This window comes from Sminthopsis crassicaudata, chromosome 3, assembly GCF_048593235.1.
Source record: "Sminthopsis crassicaudata isolate SCR6 chromosome 3, ASM4859323v1, whole genome shotgun sequence".
Classification (NCBI taxonomy): Eukaryota; Metazoa; Chordata; class Mammalia; order Dasyuromorphia; family Dasyuridae; genus Sminthopsis; species Sminthopsis crassicaudata.
This window is the reverse complement of record NC_133619.1, coordinates 607,795,463-607,821,315: the sequence shown is the minus strand read 5'-3', so window position 1 is coordinate 607,821,315 and position 25,853 is coordinate 607,795,463. Positions and strand designations below refer to the sequence as shown.

The following is a 25,853-nucleotide window of genomic DNA, read 5'->3' as shown; positions in this document are numbered from 1 at the left end:
GAGATGCTAAATTAAGTGGTAGGGTTTTATTTCTTTTTAAACTAATCAGGGATTCTGAAGTACCATTTTTATATCCTTTCTCAGGGTCAGAAAATCCAATTCCTCAGGGCTGTCTAGCTCTGATCTGTGTTCTAAGTTTCCTCCCAGCTCTGACATCCTGGGTTCTAAGGGCCCTCCCAGCTCTGGCATCCTGGGTTCTGTCCTTTCTAGCTGGATTCTAAAGGCCTTCCCCCTGACACCCTACCATCTAAGGCATCCTCTGGGCCTAGGTATCTCCCTAGCCATATCAAGTCTTTAACAGAACTCATAAAAATCTGAACTGCAGAATGGCAAAAAATAGCAAAGACAGCAGAAACCTTCAGGAACTGCCAAATAGTTTCCTTTTAGATACATCTCCCCTTCCCCCCTGAACGAGGCAGAGCAGGCAGGGCCCCTTGGTTTTGGGGAAAACTCAGAACCCTTCCCGCACGGCCCCCCCTTCCCGTCCAAAGGCCGCCCGCTCCTCTGGACTAAGAAGGCTGCATTCTCTCCCAGCCAGGACCCCACCCAGTATCCTGGCTGCAGCTTCCTGTGGCTCCCAGCTCTCTGCCTTGCCAGGAACTGCAGCAATCAGAGTGGATGGCCTGAATCCTGGAGCCAGGCCCCCGACCCTCAGCCCCACTCATATTTCAAGAGGGAATCCAGAGTTGGGAGCCACGTGGCCAGTCTCCTCTGCTGGCCCTCCCCAGGGAACCCAGGCTAGCCTTGGAAAACAGCAGAGGAAAGAAAGGGGGACAGGAATTTCAAGGGGATTTTTCAAAAGATGTTTGCAGATATTGTTAGGACAGTAGGAGACCAAAGTCTCCAGGTAGGGATTTTCCCAGAGCTGATATCTGGGAAGCTTCGGCCTCGGTTTCCTGATTTGTAAAAGGAAGGGGTCTGGGTGGAGACATACAGGAACACAGCAAGGCATGGGCAGAAAGAACGCTGCCTGGAGTCAGAGTGTGAACGTCAAAGGGGCCATTTAACTTCTCTACATCTCACACAGCCTCCCAGACTTAGTCATTTTCCTTATTTGTAAAGTGAGGGGATCGGACCAGACAGCCCCTGAGGCCTCCTCTGGTTCCAGTTCCAAATCCTATGATCATTTAGTGTTTTTTAAAATCAGGAACAGTAGTAGTCCAGTGAATAGAGCACTGGCCCTGGAGTCAGGAGGAACTGATTTTAAATCCAGCTTCGGACACTCTATACTTACTAGCTGTGTGACTTGGGGCAAGTCACTTAACCTTGATTGCCTTGCCAAAAAAAATTTTAATAAAAATAAATCCATTTTTGGTAATCCCTTTTGTTTTTCCATTACCTAATTTCCCACTTATATCCCTTTCCCTCTCCTTTAATAATGACAGCTAGCATTTATGTAGCACTTACTATGTGCCAGGCTAAATGTACTAAAGGCTCACATTTCATCTCATTTGCTCCTCACAACAATCTTGGGAGAGAGATGCTACTATTATCCCCATTTTAATGATAGGGAAAGTGAGGCAGATAGAGGTAAATGACTTGTCCAGAGTAACACTGCCAGTAAGTGCCTGAGGCCATATTTGAACTCAGGCCTTCTCCAGCCTGAGGTTTTTTTTTTTATCCATTGCTTGATCCTTTTCCAGGCAGCCATTCTATATAATACGTAAGGTCATTTAATCTTGATGAAAAAAATCTCATAATTACCCATGTTTAACATATATTAGATTACTTGCCTCTAGGGGAGGTAGTGGGGGGAGGGAAAAAATTGGAACACAAGGTTTTGCAGGGGTGAATGTTAAAAACTATCTATGCATATGTTTTGAAAATTAAAAAAAACTTTAATAAAAAAAATAATTAACATGGAGTGGCTAGATGTTCCAGTGGACAGAATACTGGCTCTGGAGACAGGATGACCTGGGTTCAAATCCAGCCTCAGATACTTAATATTCATTAACTGTGTGACCTTGGGTGAGTCATTTAACTCCAACTGCCTTGCCAAAAAGAGATAATAAATAAAATAACATAAAATGTATATTTTTTAAAATCTCATAAATGATGGAGCCTCAAAATCCCCACTGGGCCTTAGTTTCCTGATCTGAAAAATGAGGAATTTGAACAAGAGGATCCCTTCAAGCTCTAAATTCTGTGATGGTATGATAAACTCAAACTTAATGAACATCTGTTAAGCCCCCACTGTGTGTATAAGGACCTGGGCTTGGGGATGAAAGAGATGGGGGAGAGAAACATCAATCCAGGGTGAGGGCAGGGGATAAAATGTGTATCCATAAGAGGAACCATACACATTCCTAGGATCTCTAAAGCATTTTGAGGACAACAGCCCTGCTGGGTAAGCAGGGTGACTACCACTGTCCCCATTTTACAGTTGGTAAAACTGAGATCTAAAGAGGTTTGCTTTTGTTCACACACCCAGAATTGTTCCCTGAGCCCAGATTCTCTTAGGCCAGGGCAGCGAGGTGGGAACGGGACTCAGGCTCGGATCACACAAAGGGAAAAAGCCCCGAGAAACCGGAGCTGGCCGGCTGCTCTGGCATTCCTCTGGGCCCTGGGGAGGGCCCCGCCCGGGCTAGCCCCTGCAGCCTGCGGCTGATGAAGGCCAGAGGCCTGCTCCGAGGGGCCTCCTCCCCAGCCCGGTTCTGGGCCTTGGAGGAGGAAGAACAGAAGGAGGGAAGGGGGGCAGGGCAAGGGGGCCCAGCCCTCCTCCCTCTCCCCTGGAGGCAGCTCAGGATGGGGCAGAGTGGCCCCCTTCCAAGGCCCACCCCCACTCACTGCCCCTTCAGACCCCCCCAAAAGCACTGCCCGGGACAGGGCCGAGGGAACTCCCCGGCGAGGAAATGCCCCTTACCAAAGCAGGTTGGCACCCCTCTCCACAGCGAGACAGCAGTGACCGCCATTTGTCACACAATGGGGCCCTGGGTCCCTGTCGTTAACGTATGTGTCGCTGCCGCCTCAGCTTCCACAGGATCAGAATCTCCAGAAAAACAGGGGCTGTGCCTTGGCTAACTCTGCAACCCCCCATCCCTCAGGCTGCCCCCCCCACGTGCTCTGTCTGCTGAATCCGTGAGGTGATGGCTGCTGAGCAAGGGCGGGAGCCAGGGCGGGAGCCGGGGCTTCCCTGGGGAGACCACCGTGCCCTCGGCCAGCCCTGGGGCTCTCACCCTCAGGCAGCAGCACTTAGTGAGTGCTGCCTGAGCCAGGTTCGAGGGTGTCGTGGCCATGGCACCCGCAGATGCTCCCACACGGGTCTGGGGGTGGTGCATGCGTGTTTGTACAGAGAGAGAGAGACAGAGACAGAGAGACAGAGACAGAGAAATAGAGACAGAGACAGAGAAATAGAGACAGAGACAGAGAAATAGAGACAGATACAAAGAGAGACAGAGAGAGACAGCAACAAAGAGAGACAGAGACAGAGTCAGAGACAGGCAGAGAAAGAGAGAGACAGAGAGACAGACAGAGAGACAGAGATAAAGAGAGGAATGTTGTTTGTACTCAGGAGCTGAAGAGGAGGAGGAGGAGGAGGAGGAGGAGGAGGAGGAGGAGGAGGAGGAGGAGGAGGAGGAGGAGGAGGAGGAAGAGGAGGAGGAGGAGGAGGAGGAGGCTCACAGAGGCCAGGACCCCAGAGGCCAGCCTCTCTCACCACCCCAGACAAGAGCACAGGTAGAGGGGCAGGGCAGCCTCGGACAAGATAGCTTAGGGAAGAGAGTTTAGGTCTTCCTCATCAGCCGTGCCACTCTGTGACTTAGCTGCTTAGCTTCTGACTCTGTTTCCTCCTCTGTGAAATGGGGATAATAATAGCCCAGCTCCCGAGGTAGGACCACAGGAAATAACACGAGTTAATCTACATGTGAGCTATTATTATCAGCAGGCCTGGCTCTGTACTAACTGGTAGTAAGGGCCCTGTAAGGGCAGTCCTAGTCAAACAGCTCCTCCTCGAACCTTAATCTCTTCTTCCGTAAAACCAGAAAGACCGGCCCCTTTCAGCCCTTTCAGTGTGGGGGATCATGGCCGGGCAAACACAAACTATTTCTATTTACCACAACCGAGGGGCGGTTAGGTGGAGAAAAGCTGGAGTCAGGAACACTCATCTTCTTCCTGAGTTCAAATCAGGTCTCAGACACTAACTAGTTGTGTGACCCTGGGCAAGTGACTTAACTCTGTCTGCCTCAGTTTCCTCATCTGTAAAATAAGTTGGAGAAGAAAATGGCAAACCACCCCAATATTTTTGCTAACAAAACCCCAAATGGGATCATGAGGAGCCAGCCATCCGCTGAATAACAAAAGAGCTTATTACACCAGTCCTAGCTGAGTGTTCCAGAATAGAACACTCCACTCTATCACTGGTCATTTTTTCACTTTTTGTAGGGTGTCCCAAAAGTCTTCGTGCACTTTTGAAGCTAGTAAAGTGGTGAAAAACTGCACTGAGATTTTTGGGACACCCTGTATTTATTTTCTATACACTCACATATTGTTCTCCCTCTATCCTTCAACCCCCAGCAGGGGAGTTCCTTAAGGCTGGGGACTATTTTGTCTTCATATCCCTAGCACCCAACAGCTGGCTTTGTGCACTCATTTATTAAATGAGTTGTATTAATGTTCCAGGCTCGGAAAGACCATCAGCAAATGGTCACTGGATTGAAATAAATCAAGATGTTCTCCTGAGCTCACCAATGAGGAAGTGGGAGTTTAAAAAGCTAGTGCTGAACCTCCGCTTTGATATTTGCAAGTTGTGTGAGTTTGGGCAAGTCAAGATTCTCCTCTGGATGGCCGTTTCCCATCTGTAAAATGGAGATGATATTTGCACTTCTCTCACAGGGCTCTCGTTATGGAAAGTACCTCGTAAATATAACATACTTTAGAAATGGGGAAAGTTTTCTGAGTAACAGCGAAGACTCTCTCTTTTCCATATTCATTGGACCATAAAGTCTAGAAGCAGAAGGGATCTTAGAAACATCATTCTTCTGACACTTGTCTCTATTTTACAGACGATCAAAGGCAAGCTAGTATCCTACTTCTTTCACCAATGACCAAAAAGACAGCTGCCATCTATACCACCATATTCACAGAAGAGTAGCAAAAAAATGGAAGAGAAAATGGGAAAAATTGGGAAATGGGGGTAAGCTGAGTGATGCAGTGGATAGAGCACCAGCCCTGAAGTCAGGAGGACCTGAGTTCAAATCTGGCCTCAGACACTTAACCCTTCCTAGCTGTGTGACCCTGGGCAAGTCACTGAACCCCAACTGCCTCAGCAAATAAATAAATAAATAAATTGGGAAATGAGCAAAAAAAAAATCATTCAAATGGTGCTTGGCAGAGAATAGGTGCTAGATGGGTATTTGTGGAATGATCGGCTCTTGAACGGAATGGAATATTGTGCCTTAAGAAAGGACAAAAAAAAGGAAGGAATTCTGAGAAAAATGGGGGAAGATGGATGGCAATTGACAAAGAGTAAAATAAGCAGGACCAAGAGACTGAAATAAACACACAGGGACTGCAGAATGTCACGGAAACCAGGCGCCCCCTCTTCCTTCCCTGTCCAGGAAGCTCTAGCCCTTCTTGCAGGGGATGGGGCCATCAGAATGACCCCTTTGAGTTCTGGAGAAGGAAGGAGGTCATCCACCTCTTTTCTTTCTTATGAGAGACCCTTGGGTGCTCAAGGCCAGTACAGGGGAAGAACGGCTGAGTGGGGGAGGAGGGAAGGGGAAGATCGAGTCTATTCATAAATAACATGATGTAAAAACAAAAGGCAGAATTATTATTTTTTCTTGAAAGAAAGAAATAACTGAGGCCCAGAAAGGGGAAGTCATTTGTGCAAATTCAAACAGTAGCAGAGCCAAGATTGAAACGAAGGGGCTTGAGTTTTCTCTTAACTCAAACTTCCTCTTTCCAGCCCTAACATCCTCTTCTAATGAATGTGACTTGTGCTCTCAGGATTCCCCAGCCCCACCCCATTTGTAGATGAGAAATCCAACATATATTAAATATTAAATATCAATTATTATTTCCATTTTGCAGATGGGAAATCCAATTTATATTAAATATCATTATTGTTCTTCTCTTTTTATAGATGGGAAACACATATTCTAAGACAACCTCCCCCCCACCAGCTCTGACATCCCGAGTTCCAAGGGCCTTCCAGTTCTGACATTCTGGGTTCTAAGGGCCCTCCCAGCTCTGACATCCTGGGTTCTAAGGCCCTCCCAGCTCTGACCTCCTGCGTTCTAAAGACCCTCCCAGCTCTGACATCCTGGTTCTAAGGGCCCTCCCAGCTCTGACCTCCTGGGTTCTAAGGCCCTCCCAGCTCTGACCTCCTGGGTTCTAAGGGCCCTCCCAGCTCTGACATCCTGGTTCTAAGGGCCCTCCCAGCTCTGACCTCCTGGGTTCTAAGGGCCCTCCCAGCTCTGACCTCCTGGGTTCTAAGGGCCCTCCCAGCTCTGACCTCCTGGGTTCTAAGGGCCCTCCCAGCTCTGACATCCTGAGTTCTAAGGGCCCTCCCAGCTCTGACATCCTGGGTTCTAAGGGCCCTCCCAGCTCTGACATCCTGGGTTCTAAGGGCCCTCCCAGCTCTGACATCCTGGGTTCTAAGGGCCCTCCCAGCTCTGCTATTCCATGTTCTAAGGTCCTTCCTATTCTGGTAGCCTGGAAACACTGTATATTTAGTTAAGAGGTCCTGGGTTCTTTTCTTCCTACCGACTAACTGGCAAAATCCCTTACCTCTCCTTGCCTCATTTCTTCAGCTGTAAAATATAGGGGGCTGGGCTCAGTGACTTCTAGGCCTCTTCTAGCTCTAGAACTATGATCCAGGGACTTGGTTCAAATCCCGTCTCTTCCATACTCCATACCTGTGCAACCTTAGTGAATAGTTTTACTTCCCTGAAGCTCAGTTTCCACAAAATGAGGAGATTGGATGAGCTGATCTCTCAGGCCCTTGACCCAGCTTCAGACCTAGAACTCCACATTCTCAGTTATGTTCTAAGGTCCCTTGTGTTTAGTAGATTATTATATACTTTGCTATAGTTTCTTCTAGTTCTAAATTCTATGATTCATAAGACATTATAACATGAACTCCTTGAGAGCAGAAACTTTTTTTTTTTTATCTTCAACCCTTAGCATAGTATCTGGAATACAATAACTATTTAATAAATGCTTGTTATCTTGATTTGACTTAACCAATCTGTAGGTCTGGACAAAGCAACCCATTCCAGAATAACCGGTACCCAGGGCATTCATTCACCTGTGACCCTCCTACCCCAAATATTGTGAGCCAGGCCACAGTTCCACCTCTAAATCAAGCTCATTGAGATGTTGAGGGACAGGAGTAGAGCCAGCCCATTTGTACAAATGTACCACAGAACTGTTATAATAATTAGTAAAAGCCATCACATTTATATTCACAGAACCACCATAATAATGATTAATAAAAGCCATTATATTATTTATGCAGCCCCTCATCTGATTCCTCCAATACCTTAGGAGGTAGATGGTGTAGCCATTACTAACGCCAACACCCTGATCCCATTACAGATAGGAAATCTTGAGTTTGGGATTTGAAGTCAGGAGGATCTGAATTCAAATCTCACTTGGGAAATTTTTTAGCTCTATGACTTCAAGTCCTCAAGCAAATCACAATTTCTCTGAGCTCCCTCCTCTGTAAAGTACCGAAGATCCTATTTATCTCACCGCAAAATTCCCATATGGTAACATATGCAAAGTGTTTTCCTCTCCCCTGCCTGGTCTTGCTGGGAAAGCCCAGTTTTTGCTTAACCTGCTTTAGTCAAAATCGACAGACTAGACACTTAGGCTGTTTCCACAAAGACTCCTGCAAATATGGAGGGATAACTATATATTCACACTCTTCTCTCTCTAATCAGCAAACTGAATAACTGCCCTTCCTTTTTATTCTCTAACTCAAATTATAGTCATGAAAAATAAGTGATAGTGTGAATTAACTCTTGGGATGTTGTATTGCTACATATGTGTGTATGTATATTCTATGAGAGAAACTTTGATGTGGTGATGAAAATCTTTGATTTAACACACAGAAAAAGATTCAATTTTAGCCTGAGAACTTACTAATTATGTGGTGCTTGTCTCATTTCTGTCAGCCTGTTCCTCTCTCCTCAGCAATGAAGAGAGCACTAGACCTGGAATCAGGCAAATCTGAATTCAAATCCAACCTGAGACATTTCCTAGCTAATTAAGTAATTTACCATGTGCCTCCTCATCTGTAAAATGGAAATAATAATAGCATCTCCTTCCTAGGGTTGTTATGAGGATCAAATGAGATAATATTTAGAGTGTTTAAAAACCTTAGAACACTGAAATATTTTATATTTAATATTATGTAAATATAATGTGTTAATAACATTTAATATTAAATTAATTCCATTAAATTGAATTTTATTATAATTAAATATCAGTTATTTTTATTCTCCAATTTTATCGATGGAAAATCCAGCATGCATCCAATATCTGTTATTATCATTCTTATTTTATAGATAAAAAATCCAATGTACATTAAATATCACTGTTATTCTTCCCATTTTACAGATAGGAAATCCAACCTATGTTAAATATCAATTATTATTTCCATTTTACAAATGGGAAATCCAACATGTATTAAACATCAATTATTATTCCCATTTTATAGATGGGAAAGCCAATGTATATTAAACATCGTTATTCTTCTTCTCATTTTGTAGTTGGAAATACAATGTATATTAAATATCATTATTATTCTTTCCATTTTACAGATGGGAAATCCAACACATATTAAATATCAATTATTATTCCCATTTTACAGATGGGAAATTCAATGTATGGAGAATTTGGCCCAACACAAGTGGCGTGTATAGTACAGCTGGACCCAGAGCCTGGACTATCTGATTCACCCACTCTGGGCCTTTTACCATTTACACCAGTCTGACATTCATTCTGTCCTTCACATGCTTCATTCCTCTTCTCCGTGCCGTTGCCATAGCTGTCTCTATGCCTGGAAAGCCTTCCCTTCTTGCTACCACCTCCGGGAATCCTGGTTTCCTTTAAGTATCAATTTCTGCATGAAGCCCATTCTACTCCAATAGCCCATAGCACCTCCCTTCCATTCTCTTTACCTAGAAGAAATAATTCTTCTGCCTATAACGATATATACGCATGCAGTTTTCCCTTTTAGAATGTAAACTTTCAGAGGGCATTTGGGTTCTTGTATTCCTAGCATCGAGAATATAAAGAGTATTGAATCAATTCTTATTGCCAATCAGGTTGCCAACCAGAAAAGCTTCTCTTTCAATCAGCAACATGGAATCTAGGGAGGCTGGGCTGGGCACTGACCTAAGCAGTCAAGAGAAACATTCTGCCAGCCTACCCCCTCACTACAAGGATTTTCCAAGACTTGCCAGGCTGGGTTTGTCCCTGGAAGAATCAACAATTGTTTTTGGAGAATGTTAACAAAATGAGTTCCTATCAACTGAAGAATAGTGGAATAAACTGTTGCCCATGAAGGGAATGGATTATCGTGGCACTGGGACTAGAGGAAGAGGGACTGGGAGGAAAATCTAGGAAAATATGTATGAGCTGATGTAGAACCGAAAAGGAAAGCCAGGAGAACAATTCATTCAATACATTCATGAATGAAGTTGATGTATTAATTATTCTGTTTTATCTATTTCTCTTTGTTACAAAGGAGGATTCAGTTTCCTGTTATTTGTCCTTTGTTCTCTAAAAGGACCGCGACATCAGGGATGTGACACCATGACATACAAGTGAAATGGATTTAAGTGGGGGGGGGGGGTTTCTGCAGAGTCACCCATCTCATTTTCCCCTCCAGAGCCAGCTGAGTCCAGTGGCAAGGTATAGATCAGGAGACTGGAGGTGGCCTTGGATGCAGTGGGAGAAAAGTGGGTTGTTTTTTTTTTTTTTTTAACAGTTTGACTGAGGCAGCCACCCATTCAATGATTAAGACTATCCCAGTGGATATCCCAGTGAATGGAGAGGAAAAAAGAGAGGTCTAGAAATGACTGTGCTAGTGATATCACCTTAAAATTTAAATATAGACGCTATTTCTTCCTCCTTCACCCCTTCTTAGAACATGTTCAGTTGACATTCCTGGTTTCAAGGTTGCCTGGAACCCTTAATAAATTGCAACTAAGCCTGCCTAGGGAGAGTTTGGAATTAGCTATTGATATACTTCCCCCCCCCCCCCAGTGTATTATTTTTTAAAAAGAAAAGAAAAGAAGGTCCATTATAGGGACTATCTCTCTGGATAAGAGATGAGAGTTCTCTTCTCCCCACCGCTAGTGCCTAACCATTGAGATTACCCACTATTTACACTATATATATATCTACTATATGTATCATTCTCTGTACATCAATTCTCCCATCAGAATGTAAACTCCCTAAAGAGTTTAAACTTCTTTGTCTCCTTTGCGCTTACTTAGAACAGTTTTTAACATAAAGTCTAGCACTTCAGAAATGCTTGTTGACTGGCTAACTGAAGGTGATATAAAAACAAAAGTTATCGATAAAAATTGAAAAACAAGCATCAAATTTTAAAAAGAATAATGTCTTATGGCATAATGGACTAAAGGTTGTTTTGTTTCCTGAAGGGTTCAAATCCTCCCTCAAAAAAGCAGCTAATCTGTATTGGAAAGGGAGTTTCCATACTTGAGGTGCAGTCAGTAGTACAGACCAAACTGCTGTTTTCTCATTTGATCTTTACGATTGTGAGGTCATAACCACAAAGACAGTTTTACAGATTTTAATGAAAAGAAAACTGAGCAGCGAAGGAATTTACCCATTATCAGGTAGCTGAGAACAAGGGGAAGAGGAGAAATTACATCTGCAATGGGCTTTTGGGATGGGAGAGTGCTTTACATAAACTATCTCAGGGGAGCTAGGCAGGAGAAGTAAGCAGCAGGCAGGGATTCAAGCCATTTCTCCTATACCATGTTCTGGTAAAGTCTTCCTGGGATCCAGGGGAAAGATGAGGCTCTAGACCAGGGGTTCTCAAACTACGGCCCGTGGGCCAGATGCGGCCGCTGAGGACAATTATGCGGCCCGCCAGGGTATGGCAAATGGGATGAGGGACGGAGGCAGAGTGTGAGCTTTTGTTTTTACTATACTCCAGCCTCCAACAGTCTGAGGGACAGTGAACTGGCCCCTATTTAAAAAGTTTGAGGACCACTACTCTAGACCTACTACAGACCCCCCCCCCACTCCTTCTTGGCTCACCAAAAAAAAAAAAAAAAAACAGCCTAGATGAGAAGCTATAGCTTGAAAAGCCAGGGACTAATTGGCTCTTCTGGTTCACAGATAAAATGGACAGCCAGAGATGGCTGAGAGCAATAGACATTTACTGGCTGGGTAGCTTTTGGCTAGTTTATTTTAGCCTGGTTTTCAGGCTTGGTTTCCTCATCTGTAAAATGGGCTATAATAATAGCACTTGATTTCCTGACTTCAAGAATAGAATTCTATAATCTGGGCTATAATAATAGCACCTGACCTCAAGTATAGAATTCTATAATTGTAAATTGAGCTATAATAACTTCCTGATTTCAAGTATAGAATTCTAATCTCTATACAGCTCAGTGAGGAAACAGAATGTTGGACTTGTAAAAAGGAATACCTGAGTTCAAATCCTGTCTCAGATATCTAATCCTTTTTAATTATGGTCCCTTCGCTCTTTTAATGATTTCCCATTTATCTTGCATAAGGCTTGTCTCTATATCTTGGTGGACATGTTGTCTCCCCTTGAGGGCAGGGACTTTTTTTTCTTTGCCTCTTTTTGTGTCTCCAGAACTTAGCATAATAATAATAATAACAATAATAATAATAAGTGACCCTAAATACTTGACACTGAAGATGTCAAGACCATCCGATGCATCTAGGGCTATCGCCAGTCATAAACCAGGACTTTTGTCTTGTCACTAAGTTTCAATGCTCTGGAAGAGAGATTGAGGTTGATAACTTGGTACAACTCTACCTCCCTTAAATCCAATTCAGACCCAAGTCAAGATATCACTTTGTGATATCACTAATCTTCTTTGAAAATGAAAGATGGGCAAGTCACTTAACTGCCAGAGCATCGTTTTTCTCATCTGTAAGATGGGTACAATAATAGCACCTCCCTCCTGGGGTTGCTGTGAAGACAGAATGAAATAATAATTGTAATTGTAATAATTTGCAAATGTTGAAGCTCTATATAAAAGTTTGCTGTTATACTATTATTAACACCTTCCCACAAGGTACTTATAAGAACAAAATGAAATAAAGTATAGCACTTTGTAAACCTCAGTTATTGCTCTTATTACAAATGAGAAAACCAAGGCAATATCAAAGCTGGGGTTTGACCCCAGATTCAGCATTCTTCCCATGTTAGAGGTCAGACAAGAGAGACATGGTGGGCTTACTGATACCTTTCTGGAACAGGTATAGATGTGCTGGGCTGTGAATGGTGGGAGTGCCCTCATCACAACTAGGTAGGGATGGGAATGGGGGTTCTGGGTTTTGCCCTGAAAGGAGACCCTTCTGACAGATGGGGAAGCCCAGGAAGCTGAAGTGATTTTCCAAGATCACAGAGAACAGCATGGGAAGGAGGAGGGGCAGGGAGAAATAAGCATTTATTAAAAGCCTACTGTGTTCTGAGAGTTTTACAAATATGATCTCAAATGGGAAGTATTTGCCACACAAGGAGAAAAGACGGAGCTGAGAGCAAAACTCACCTATACCACGTGACCACTTCCCTCTGGGTCTCAGCTTCCTCTTAAGTAGAGGAGGTTGAGCAAGATTCTTTTTAATCTAAAGATCCTGGATCCTGGATCCTGGCAAATAAGAACTGACCCTTTCTTTTACCTCCCCAATCCTAGGTGTTCTCAACCAAAAGATGGGATTAATACAATTCCAAATATCTAGCCCATAGGGTTGTTGTAAGAAATACATTAGAAATACATTTTTGTAAACCATAAAAGTCTGCATAAAAAGTCTTTTTTTTAAAAAAAAAAGCATTAACATTTAAAAATATATTCCATCAATAAGTTTGTTTTTACATCCTCCAAATTTCATCCTGCTTCCCTTCTCTTCCCTTCCAGAGAGCCAACTCCTTATAATAAGGCATTTACAGTCTTACTATTACAAACAATGGCCTTAGCCTTTTCATGGGATAAATGGCAGAAGGCACTTTCCTGCCACAATTCTTCTTAATTAATTATTCTGCTGACCTTCGAGCAGGTGGATGAAATGACTTTCCAGTGGTCAAACAACTGAGTGATTGGGGTGTAGGCTATTCCTTGAAAGCATCTTGACACAGGGCGAATAGAAGGCAGCATGACCAGGGTATTATGTGCCTCCTCATGTTTCCACGTGCTTTTGATGTTTTCCTGTTAGATCGCTCAGTTGTGAAAGTTTTCTTTTACCACCTTGGAAACTGGGAGTATTAGCTGTGGTGACATCTTTTAAAAATGGCACTCATAACTATTAATTATATTATATTATTTATTATTATTTTATTATAATATATTAATATATATTAATTATGATAGACTATTATATAAATGATTCCTCTATTGAAAATAAGAGACAAAGGGCAGTAAGGTGACAGTGGCTGGAGATCCAATCCTGAAGTCAGGAGGATTTGAATTTAAATCTGGCTTCAGACACTTAATAGTTGTATAACTGTGGGTCAGTGGGGAGAGATAGAGACAGAGAAAGAAAGACACAGAGACAGACACAGACACAGAGAGAGAAACAGAGACAGAAACAAACAGAAAGATAGAGATAAGAGACAAAAAAAGACAGAGACAGAGAAACAGAGAGAGAGAGAACAGATTGACAGTCCAAGCATCCTCAAATATCCTAAAAGAAGAAGAGGAAGAGCTCCCAACCCCACCCCAGAGATGGGCAGAGTAGGTCTTATTGTTTTCATTTTTGCAGAAGAAAGTGAAACTCAGAGACATTAAGGGACTTTCTAAAACTCTCTAAAAAGGAATCTCTACTTGAGATCACAATCCTTTCAGGGAGTTAGGGTGGGTCTTCCCAGCCCACTTTACAGAATAGGACCCTGAATCTCAAATACATGGAGCCACTTTCTAGAAATGACTCAGGAATTCTTATTTAAGATAAGAGCTCTATGAGGGAGGCAGGGCAGGTCTTACTAATTACATATTACAGATGAAGAAAAAGAGTCAGGGTCGAGGGGGAACCTGAAGGCCTGAGATGAGGGAGAGCTGGAACAAGAGTGTGGGAGAATGAGGTTCCCTAAGAACAAAGGCCCAAGTAGAGGGCACGAGCCCTAATGAGGAACGGGCCTGTTTCTTTTTCTGGGGCTGAAGGGGCAGATGTCTCCGAGGCTCAAGGAATGAGGTGGGGAGAGGGAGGGAGGCAAGAAGAGGCTGGGGCTGCTCACATCAGATGGCCTCGATCTTTTCAGTAGGTGGGCTGGGGATGGAGGTGGGGTCGGGGCCTAGAGGAGAGAAGAAAAGACTTGGCAGAGAGGAGAAGGAGATAAGGAGCCAACAAGCATAAAGGAAGAAGTTTTTTTGAGCAGAAGCCAGGGGCCGAGCTGAGGGTGAGGAACCATGAATTTGTGGTGGGTGAAACCAGCTTGATTTCATGATTGCCTCCAGTGACGCTCAACCATGTGGGAATGGGAGCAGACAGATCAGAGATCTGGATGGCAAGGTTACCCCGAGACGAGGATCCCAAGGTCTGGAGCAATGCACAGCTCAGTAGGCATATGGGCCTATTAAGTGCATAAGGAGAATAATAAAGTCCACATTGGGAGACCATACCCAGAAGAGTAATAATAACAATAGTTGACATTTAGAGGGTTGCAAGATTTCCCTTTCCTGTCTATAGTAGAAATGCAACCTCCTTTGATGGGAGGGGCTGTTTTTGTTTTGTCTTTGTACTCTCAGAACCAGCACCTAGTAGGTATTTATTTTATTTTTTTGCTGAGGCAATTAGGATCAAATGACTTGCCTAGGGTCACACTGCTAGGAGATGTTAAGTGTCTGAGGCCAGATTTGAAATCAGATCCTCCTGACTTCAAGGCTGGTGATCTATCCACTGTGCCACCTAGCTGCCCCCATGAACTGGATTGAATACAAACAAAAGAGGGGAAAAGGTAGAAGGATTGGAGGTAGCCAGCGGGGAATGGTGTTTCAAAGTTCTGGATCATAGAAATAAGGCAGTCCTTGAGATGGAAACAAGAACATATGCCCAGATTTATGTTTTTGAATCTAGGTTCAAAATCTGATTTGTCTGCTTGGAAATCTGTGTGACCCTGGGTAAGACAATGTGACATTCAAGTCTCAGTTTCTTCATCTATAAAATGAAGGGATTGACCTAGATGACCTCTGACATTTCACCCCGCTGCTTAATGCAATATCTGAATTTAGTAGGTGCTTAATAAATGCTTGTTGACTGAATGCATAACTAAATCTATTATCTTTGAGTAATCACTCAAGGCAGATCACTGGAGGCCAGGACTGTTAGAGAAAGATTGTCAATATACATACTGAAGTTCCAAGGATGGAGACTGGGGGACGAGGAGGAGGAAGGGAGAAAGATCATCAGCTGGGGATGACTGGGGGTAATGTCATAGAACAAGCTTGAGCAAATGTTTTGGGAGTGATAAGTCTGGGTAAGTGATATCAGTGGGGATAAGGAGACAGGGGCCAGGGCCATCAATCAATGGGAGGCTCATCCCCCAGGCCTCAGGTTTTGTCAGAAGAGATAGAGATAATACTTATTGAAAGGCTGCCAAGTCCCCAAGCCAAAGGGGGGACCAGTATGGCCTGGTTTGAACCAGGCCATAGATAGCAAGGTCCTAACCTGCCCCTGCCCTGCTCTGTAGCCCTTTCTAAGGGCTTCCTCCTTCTCCTCCCTTCTCCTCCCCCAGCACATAGAGGGCCAGCCTTATGCGTGAGTACAAATGGACACTTCTGCCTACAGAGCAGTATTCATAGCGTGGCCGCCCAGGGATGGGGGTTGGATGAAGCTTATTTAATATTTTAACAAATGATCTGGCAGAAGGAGCACTCAGTGAAATCCCCACGGTGCTGGCTCTGATGATGACATTCAGCTCTTATGCATGGAGAACAAGAATTTTAGACCTCTTTTGAGGGTGGGAAGGGAGACATCCAGGCCAACCCAAACCTGAGAAGAAAGCTCTAGTCATCCCCCGGAGATGAGGAGCTCACTACCTCCCAAGGTAGTTCTGAGGAAGGTTATTATATGAGGTGAGGCAGAAAAATAATCAGTGATTGCCAAGCCAGAACAGTAAAATGTATTAAGAATGCCTCATGAAGTCAGGAGGACCTGAATTCAAATCTGGCCATAGACACTTAATACTTCCTAGCTGTGTGACCCTGGGCAAGTCACTTGAGAAGGAGAAGGAGAAGGAGAAGGAGAAGGAGAAGGAGAAGGAGAAGGAGAAGGAGAAGGAGAAGGAGAAGGAGAAGGAGAAGGAGAAGGAGAAGGAGAAGGAGAAGGAGAAGGAGAAGGAGAAGGAGAAGGAGAAGGAGAAGGAGAAGGAGAAGAAGAAGAAGAAGAAGAAGAAGAAGAAGAAGAAGAAGAAGAAGAAGAAGAAGAAGAAGAAGAAGAAGAAGAAGAAGAAGAAGAAGAAGAAGAAGAAGAAGAAGAAGAAGAAGAAGAAGAAGAAGAAGAAGAAGAATGCCTCATGGCTTGGTGAAAAACATGATGGATTTAGATATTCTCAGTCCAGAGGTCACCTGGGGGATCTTCAACACTCTCTTGATTTCCCTCAGCTCAAAAATGGTAGAATTAAGGTACTTTGCACTAACACATCACTGATTCTATATATCCCTATTTAATTTCATTTTGTTAAAATAGCCCAGTGTTCTGGCCTGATCTGCTATTCTTCTCTATAGTCGGCCCCCTCAACCCCCCCAAATACACAGTGGGGAAAGGCTCACATACAGGATAGACCTTATACCTGAATAAAAATGATTTTTTTTTTTTTTTGGATACTGACTCTGTCATCCAGGAAGTTAGCTAAGTGCTCCCAACCTTGTGTCACCTGCAAATCTGAAGTGCATGCATGCTTTTTTTCCCAAATCATGGACAAATATGTTAAACTAACAAGGATTGAACACAGATCCCATTTCCTTAGAGACTGCCAAATGGACAATGAAGAATTTTTTTTGATGCCCCCTCTTATATTTTTATGAAATGATGTGGAATGAAATAAGCAGAACCAGAAAACAATACATAACATAAAACTACATCAATGTCAATAAAAAGAAGTATAAAACAAAACTAATTTCGTGTAATCAAGATAACCAAGCTTGATCTTGGAGATGACAAAAGAAAATGTACCTTCCTCCCTTCATTGTGGAAGTAGGGGACTATGGGTGAGAAATAGTGCATATACTATCAAACCAGGTCAGTTGGTTGGTTGTTTTTTGTTTTGTTTTGTTTTTTTGGCAAAACTGCTTTTTCTTTTAACATCTTTGTCACATTTACTATGTGCAGTCAAGGATTAAACCTAAATGAGAAATAGTACATATATTCTCAAACCACGTCAGGCTGGTTGGTAGGTTTTGCAAAATCGCTTTTTCTTTTAAAATCTTTATTACATTTACTTGGTGCAGTTAAAGATTAAGCCTGTCAATTTTAACACAACTGCTGTTACATCTGAAATAAACTTAAGTGATGTCTTCTTCTGGTTAAAAAAAAAAAGTCTTTGTTACAAGGGAAGTCTTGCTGCTTAAAAGGAGAAGTTGGGAAGATGTTCAGAAATGAAAGGGATTGATAAGTAAAAAGCGCCAATAAAACACAGGAGTGGGGAAGGGAAGGTAGACACCTCCAGACTATTCAGGCAGGCTAAGTACTAATTTCACTACAAATGAAATGTGTTGTGGGCCCAGGCTGGCTGGGAGGGAATGGGGCAGAGGGTCTTGGGAGGGCCAATGCCAGACAGAGAAAGGTACCGATCCTACCCTCAAGTCACTGACGGTCTAGCTAGTGCAACAAGACAAAACATGACTAAGAATAGCAGCCAACATTTAGAAAGCACCTGGAGATTAGGAGAGACCTGGTATCTCATCTGACCTCAGACAGTGCTGGAAGGTGCATGCTATTATTATCCCCGCTTTATCAATGAGAAAACCCACTTAATTTCTATTAAGGGACTTGTCCAGGGTCACAAGGCTACTAAGGATAGAGGCAGGATTTAAACTCGGGTCCAGTGCTCCAGAAGTCAGTGTAAGGGAATTCAGAAAGATGACCATGAGCTGGAGTTAAGCCAAACAGGCTTCATGGAAGAGGAAGCTCAGGCCTTCAGGTGGGCAAGACCCAGCTGGGCTTAGAGAAAGGGGACTGGGTTTGTAGCCAGAAGACGTGAGTTGGGGATCCCCGGCGTGCCACTGAGTACCTGAATGACCTTAGCTCAGTCAGTAGGCTTGTTTTCTGATCTGTGAAATGGCCCAGATGGTCACTACAGCTCCCTACATCTTTGAATCTGTGGTCCCATGAACTGTCCCCCGGTCTAAGACAGCCTGGGACGCTCTGGGCTTTCCCATTCCGGATGACCTTACCTGCTCTCGGATGCACAGAGGCCGGGGCACAAGCCGGGCATGGACCGGCCTGGCAGGCCCAGAAGGTGTCCGGATCGGGCTCTGCCCCTCCACCCCGGCCCCCCGGAGAGGGAGGGACCCTTCTGGTGGGACACGCCCCCCCTCCCAGCGTCTCCCCCTCACCTCCTCCCGGGCCAGCGCCGCCCCCCGGCACCGGGGCATCTTGGCGGCGAAGGCGAGCGCGGCGGGGCCACTCGGGGAGCTCAGGTCGTCCGCGGTGACCGCCAGGAACTCGGCGACGCTGAGCTGCTCGGGCATGACTGGGGCTGGGGTCCGGCCCGAGGCGCGGGATGCGGGACTCGGGGGACGGGCAGCAGCGCCGGCTGGGTCCGACTGAGCCGTGCAAGCGCGCTGCGCCGGGCGGCCCCTTGCTGCCCTGCCTGGGCACAGTCGGAGTCCAAGGACCCGCCCCACCCCCTTTCTCCTCCTACGGCCAGCCCCTGCGAGCACCCTCCGCCACCCCCGGCTCGGCTAGGTCCGCCCCCTCAAGTCCCCATTGCCCTTGGCCCCCCATTTTGCCCCGCCCTCACTCCCTAGACCTCCCAATTCCTTCGCCAGCTCCCCCGCCCTTCAAGTCCCTCCCACTCCCGCTCCAAGTCTCTTATTCCTCCGGCAGCCCCCCAGTCCCTTCTTGCTCCTCCCCAGATCCCCCATTTCTTCTTCAGCCTTCCCATCCCCTCCCACTCCCGCCCTCAATTCTCCCCATTCCTCTTGCAGATCCCGCCCCTTCTAGTCCCTCCCCCCCAAGCCCCACCCCCTTTCTCCCAGGTCTGCCCCATCTCATCCCGCCCCCCATACTCCCTCTTGACTCTTTAAGGCCCTCGACTCCACCTCCCGGCCACCCCCCATTGGTCCCTCCCCTTTCTAGACCTCACGAGCCCCGCCCCCAGGTCCAGTCCAGCTCCTTCCCCTTTCCCTAGCTTCCCACCTGGGCCCCGACGCCGGGGCCCCGCCCTTTGTCTCCCTGCCTGGGCTCCCCGCAGTCACGTGCGCTCAGCCTGTTTTCCCCCACCCCCCCTCCCGATCCGGCCTCTCCGGACTCCTGCCCCGCCCAGCTCTTGGCCCCGGGCCCGGGAACCCTGCCGCATCCTCCTCCTACCCAACCGTGCTGGCCCAACTTCTCCGGGACTTAGGGAGGTTCTCCCCACCCCTTAGCCCGTCCCGTCCCTTCCCCCCACAAAACAGTCCTTGCCCTCTTGGGCCCTCCCATCTCTCATTTCCAGGCCTTTTACAATTTACAAAGTGCTTTTCACAAAACGGGATCTCTGGGCCGGTTGTGACTGCTAATGTCCTCACTTTACAAATGTGTAAACTGAGGCCCAGGGAAGGGACGTGCTCTCGGGACTCACAACCCGTAATTAGGGTAAGCAAGGACGAGCCCAAACCTCGTGATTTTCACTGCAGACCCCGAGCGTTAAGTGTCCTCCCTTCCCCCAAAACAAAAACCAGCCTCCGGCGGCGACTCCGGACTTCTCCCTTTTTGCCTGAGGTTCCCCCACCCCCACTCTCGTCCCCCGGCTAGGTGAGCTTTGACTCCTCCTTTTCCAGTCTGGTCCATGCCCACAGTTGCCCAACCCACAGCCCAGCTCCTTTCCCCATTGGGTCACAAGACCGATTCAGAGCCGGGAGGCTCTTTAAGTGTCCGAAATACTCATACAGCAGACCAGGAAACTGGCCCGGGGTGGGGAGGACACTTGTGTAAGGTCAGTTAGTCAATCAAGCATTTAGTAAGAGTTTATTATGTGCCAACAACTAAAAAGGAAGACAAAATCCTGATCCAGGCCTCAAGGAGCTCACACTCTAAATTGGGGAGACAACATACAAACCCTAGTGGGGACAAGGTATAGGGTAGAGGGAAGGTAATCTGCGCGCGGGGTACCAGCGGTAAGCAGGGGAGGGACAGAGACAAACCTTCTCCAAAAAGTGAGATTTGAACTGCATCTTGAAAGTCAATAAAGTAGGAGTTAGACATGAAAACGGAGAGCACTGCAGCTACAATCAGTGCAAAAGCTCGGAATCTGGAGATGAATGTTTGTGCCTTCGGAACAGCTGCTGGATCAGAGTTTATAAGGGAAATAATGTGTAAAAATGTGGAAAGGTAGGAAGGGGCCAACTTGTGAGCTAACAGGATTTTATATGTGATCCTTGAAATAATGAGACCCAGGGTTTATTAAGCGGTGCTGGCGATGACACGGTCACATCTTCCCATTAGGAAAAATGGGTGGTTGTGGGGAGAGACTTGAGGCAGAGCCCAATGCTATTTACAGTGGTCTAGGTGAGAGTTAATGAGGAGGAGCAGAAAGGGACAGACACCAGACAAGTCAGAGTAAAGATAAAATTTGACAATAGATTATAGATATGAAGGATGAGCATGAGTAGAGGGTCTTGTCTTGAGCATGATACTGAAGACTAGGAGGCTAGATTGGAGTGCCCTTAACAGAAACAGAAAAATTAGGGAAGGGAGGTAGGTATAGGGAAGAAAGAGTATGAGTTCTGTTGAGTTAGTAGCAAAACCAGGGGACTAGATTGGGGTACCCTTGACAGAAACAGAGGAGGTGGGCTTAGGGAAGAAAGATTATGAGTTCTGTTGAGCTAAAAGTCCCTACCACATAGCCAGAAGCATTTAGTGATATTGGACTAATATTCAAGAGAGAAATTAGGATGAGATATGTAGAGATGTGGGAATTGTCTGCGTGGAGGTTGAACCTGTATGAGTGGATAAGATATCCTGCAAAGGAGACCAAGAAGGAATGATCAGAGAAGTGGAGGAGAACTGGGAGAGAGAGAGAAGCAAGAGGAAAACCTTGAGAAGGAGTGTCCAGGAGAGGAGGGTGATCAGCAGTTTCCAAGGCTGAAAGAGAGGTCAAAAAAGGTGGGAATTGAAAAAAACGCCATTGGATTTGTCAATGAAGAGACCACTTGGAGAGAGCTGGTCCAAAGGAAGGATGAGGTCAGAAGCCAGTTAGCAAAGGGTTTGTTGTTCCTTCTTAATTCTAGAAGAGGACCTATGACATCAGGAAAATGCTGACACGAAAGTGGGATTGAAGTAGGGAGGGCTGTCTCACCTTCCCCTCCAGAGCCATCTGGGACCAGTGGCAAGACATAGAAGTCAAGAAGATTGATGATGGGCTCCTACCAAGGGTTTAGAAGAGGGTGGGAGGAGAGGAAACAGAAGTATCTAGTGTAGACAACTTTCTAAAGGAGTTTAGTCATGAAGGAGAAACGAGATACAGTATGGTACCATTAAGGAAAAGATTTTTGGTTTAGTTGGGGAGCCCCAGGTAGCAGACCTAAGACTCAAAAGCATACAATTAGATTCCAAATCATTTTGGCTTTGTATGACTTCTTAACTGGTCTCCTTGCACTCCCCCCGTTCCAATCCATCTGGTGCACATGACTAGATTAAATTTAGTGCTCAGGTTTGACCATATCCCTCATCACATCATTCACTGGTTCCTTGTGAGCTATGGACTAAAGTCTAGTCTTTAAGCTTTCTCCCAATGCCCTGCAAAATGTTTTATTTATTTTGATTTTATGTATAACTTATCTAATGATATATAAACTCCTTGGAGGCAGGGGTGCTTTCATTTTTTTGTCAGTATGTCTCCAGAGGCCCCTATTAAACACACATGCTTATTGACTTGTAGATAGATTAATTGATTGAAGACTTGTTATTTCTTCTATTCAATCCTAGGCTTTCCTGCCTCTGCTCATATTCTCTCACTTAGAGTGTTAGGAGTCAAGTTTAAGGGGAGAGACCATGTTAAATCTTGTCCATCCTTTGAGGCCAAATCTTTACCCCTTGCCTTCTTTGGTCGCTCAAGTGCCATCTCTTCCAGGCAGCTACCTCCCTGAACTCTGAAATATTGGAGCTCCTGGTACTTCTCCTAAAGCTTAGGACATGATGGTGCACTCACTGCTTCACTTCTAAAACAAAAACTTCTCGAGGCCAGGACCTGCGTCTCATTTTCTGCCTTCCTGGTGTTCAGTCCAAGACTCTGCTCATAATTGACCCACAGCACATGTTTGCTCATCATTCTCGTGATGCCATTGGTGCTCTTCAAGAACAAAGGATGTATAACAACAACAGATCAATTAATTGAAGGATGATAAGAGTTAATATCCAATGTAGTGTTCATATATGTCTTAGAACTGTACAATCTAGGTGTCCTCTAAAATCCATTCTGATTCTAAATCTTATAGCCACAATCCCAGAACTCTTAGAGCTCTTCAACCAGGGAGAAACAAAATTTTGTCATAAGTTATGTAGTTGGTGATTGAAAGTTAAATATACCCAGAAATGACAAGATTATATGATGATCAACTACAATCTTGGCTCTTTTCAACAATGAGGTGATTCAAGGAAATTCCAATAGACTTGGGATGGAAAGCATCCAGAGAGAGACCTATGGAAACTGAATATGGTATTTTTACCTTTTGTTGTTGTCCTTGTTTGCTTGTTTTTGTCTCATGCTTTTTTTTCTTTCACCTTTTGATCTGATTTTTCTTATGCAGCATGATGAATATGGAAATATGTTTAGAAGATTTGCACATGTTTAATCTGTATTTCCACTGCTTGCTGTCTATGGGAAAGGGTGAGGAGAGGGAGGGAGAAAAATTTGGAACACAAAGGTTTGCAAAAGCAAATGTTGAAAACTATCTTTGCATGTATTTGGCAAAATAAAAAGCTATTAAAATAAAAATAATTTTAAAAAGAAAGTCAATTATTCTGTACCCCCCATAGCCATCCTGGCTGAAAAGTCTTAGACACACCCAGCCACTGACCAAGCTTTGCTTTTGATCCTCACTCCAAACTAGACACTCTACACTTGCCTTTCCTTCTCACTCTCTGCCTTTTACTCATGAAATGAGTGCTTATTTGGCAAAAGGAACGACAACCTGTTATCCTACAAATCCCTATAATTCAGTCATGGGCTGCTCAGACCAAACTTGGCTACTATGTCCTGCTTCCTCATACCCATCCATTTCAATCCCATCCCGTGTGTGTTCCCATGCTAGTCTCAGTGATTGAAATTTCCATTGTGCCCTCTGGAATTCCTGTTCCATTGACAACAAACTGCTCTTCCTGTTAGAGCTGCTTATCTCAGACTCTCCAGTCATGGTTCCCTCTAAAATCTGTACATCCTTGGCCATGTTGTCCAGCCTTGAATATACCTTTACCCTGCCCCTCCAACACACTAGTCCTATTCTTTATTGCTTCTAAGATCTCTCCTCCTTGAGGTTCATCCAAACTAAATCCAAATTCTGAAGTCTTCCCAGTCTATAGGTCATTCTTTCTTCTTTCTCAAGGTATTCAGTTCCTGGCTCATAGTTTTCCTATATCCCAATTATCCCCTCCCCCTAGACTTGGGGATTTAACTTTACATGATATATTTCCTTAAATACCATGCCTTTCAAGTTCATCAATATCCCCAATACGCACATTTTTCACCTTCACTTTGACCTCACATAAGCATGGTCATATGTCCCTCATCTCATTATTCACAATTTTCCTACGCAACCCTACAAGAGGGACAGAAGCGGCTTTTGAACTGAGTCTTAAAGGGAGCCAGATAGTCTAAAAGTCAGAGGTTGAGAGGGAGAACATCATTCCAGGTATAAGGAACAGAGAGAGGAGATCAAATATTGTGTTTGAGGAAGATCAAGAAGGCTAATAGGGCTAAATCTTAGAATATGTCAAGAAGAGTCAAATGAAAGAAGTTTAGAAAGATAGGAAGGAATTAGGTTGTGAAAAGCATTAAATGCCAAATAAATGAAATCACATCTGATCCTAGAGATAATGGGGAGCCATTGCAGTTTATTGATCTGGAGAGTCATGTGGACATATCCATACTTTAGAAAAGTCATTTTGGCAAGTCAGTGAAGAGTAGATTCAGTGGACTGGGACTTGAGGCAGAGAGACCAATTAAGAGGTCCTGCTCTCAGGCTTGGACCTTTGCAGTAGCCTGCTGATGGGTCTGCCTACCTCAGGTCTCTCCCTAATCCAGTCCAGCCTCCAACCAATTACCAAAGGAATTTTTTTTTAAGTACAGGTCTAATCATATCACCCCCATCTCCCATTTAATAAAGTACTCTGGCTCCCTTTTGCCTTCAGGATCAAATACCAATGGTCTGTTAAGCATTGAAAACCTTTTCCTATCTAGCTCCCTCCTATCTTGATTCCCTCTCCACATTCTCTGCCATCTAATGACACTGATTCCACAAACCAGTTCCTGGCTGTTCCACAAACAGAACATTCCATCTCTCTGCTCCTGGCATTTTCTCTGGCTTGCCCCATGCCGGAAACACTGTCCTTTCTCTGCTTCAACTATTTTAAATCCCAACTAAAATCCTCATGTTCTACAGGAAGCCTTCCCTACTTAAGAAACACTCTTAATTCCAGTGCCTTCCCCCTGTTAATTATTTCCTTTGTATCTTCTATGTAGCTTGCTTTGTATCATTTATTTGCATATTATCTCTCCCGCCAGCTTGTGAGCTCCTGGAAACCAGGAGCTCTTTTACTACTTTTTGTAGCCCCGGCACTTAGCACAATGCCTGGCACAGAGTAAGTGTTTAATATTGTTTATTGATGGATTCTTGCAAGAGTCCACCAGAGAAATGAGTATGGCAGTGAGTATGAGTGGAGGAGAGGATATATATAATGTTGCAGAGAGAAAAGACAAGATTTGGCAATTTCTGGGATATATGAGAGGGATCAAGGAGACAAATTGAGGGTGACCTTCATGCAGGGACCATCAGACTCTGGGACCAAGGCTTCCTACCCTCCCTTTTCATGATGTCATTTTATTGCCCTCCCAAATCCATTCTCCAGCCTTCTCTTAATCTCCAGGCTCTCTGCCCCTTTTCCGGCTTTCCCAGCCCCCTCTGTGCAGTCTCACATTCTTCCCTCAGGATCTTCACCCTCACTTAACCGGGTTCAGGCATACTCTGTCCCCTGTCCTTAGGGCTAATAATAACATTTACATCCAAGGCTTGTCATGAGCAGCCAATGAGATAATAAGTGTAAAGCATTTTGTAAGCTTTGGAGCACTATTTAAAAGCTAGCTATAATTAGCAGTGTTCCTTTGTGTTCCAGTGGGTAAACACACTGCACAACAATCCTTCTGCATAGGGTTGTGCTTTGCACCAACTTGATGTTAACTTAGATCTGAGTGCAACAGGAACACTCTGCAGGTCCTAGTTTCTCATTAGCATGGATGAATAGAATTCTACTGGCTTGTAAAA

At 44.7% G+C, this 25,853-nt stretch overlaps 1 protein-coding gene across 2 annotated transcripts in view; it reads right to left on the bottom strand.

The window, feature by feature from the left end:
* Positions 1 to 19,065, bottom strand: part of ASAP3 (ArfGAP with SH3 domain, ankyrin repeat and PH domain 3) — a 68,558-nt gene extending 49,493 nt beyond the window's left edge. The window contains exon 1 of one of the 2 annotated variants that reach the window (XM_074305885.1): positions 18,732 to 19,065. In XM_074305885.1, the coding sequence (XP_074161986.1) occupies positions 18,732 to 18,866 (135 nt within the window). In that variant the 5' untranslated portion in view covers positions 18,867 to 19,065. The remainder of the gene's footprint in view (positions 1 to 18,731) is intronic. The other variant, XM_074305886.1, reaches the window with a different exon arrangement.
* Positions 19,066 to 25,853: the final 6,788 nt, after the last annotated feature.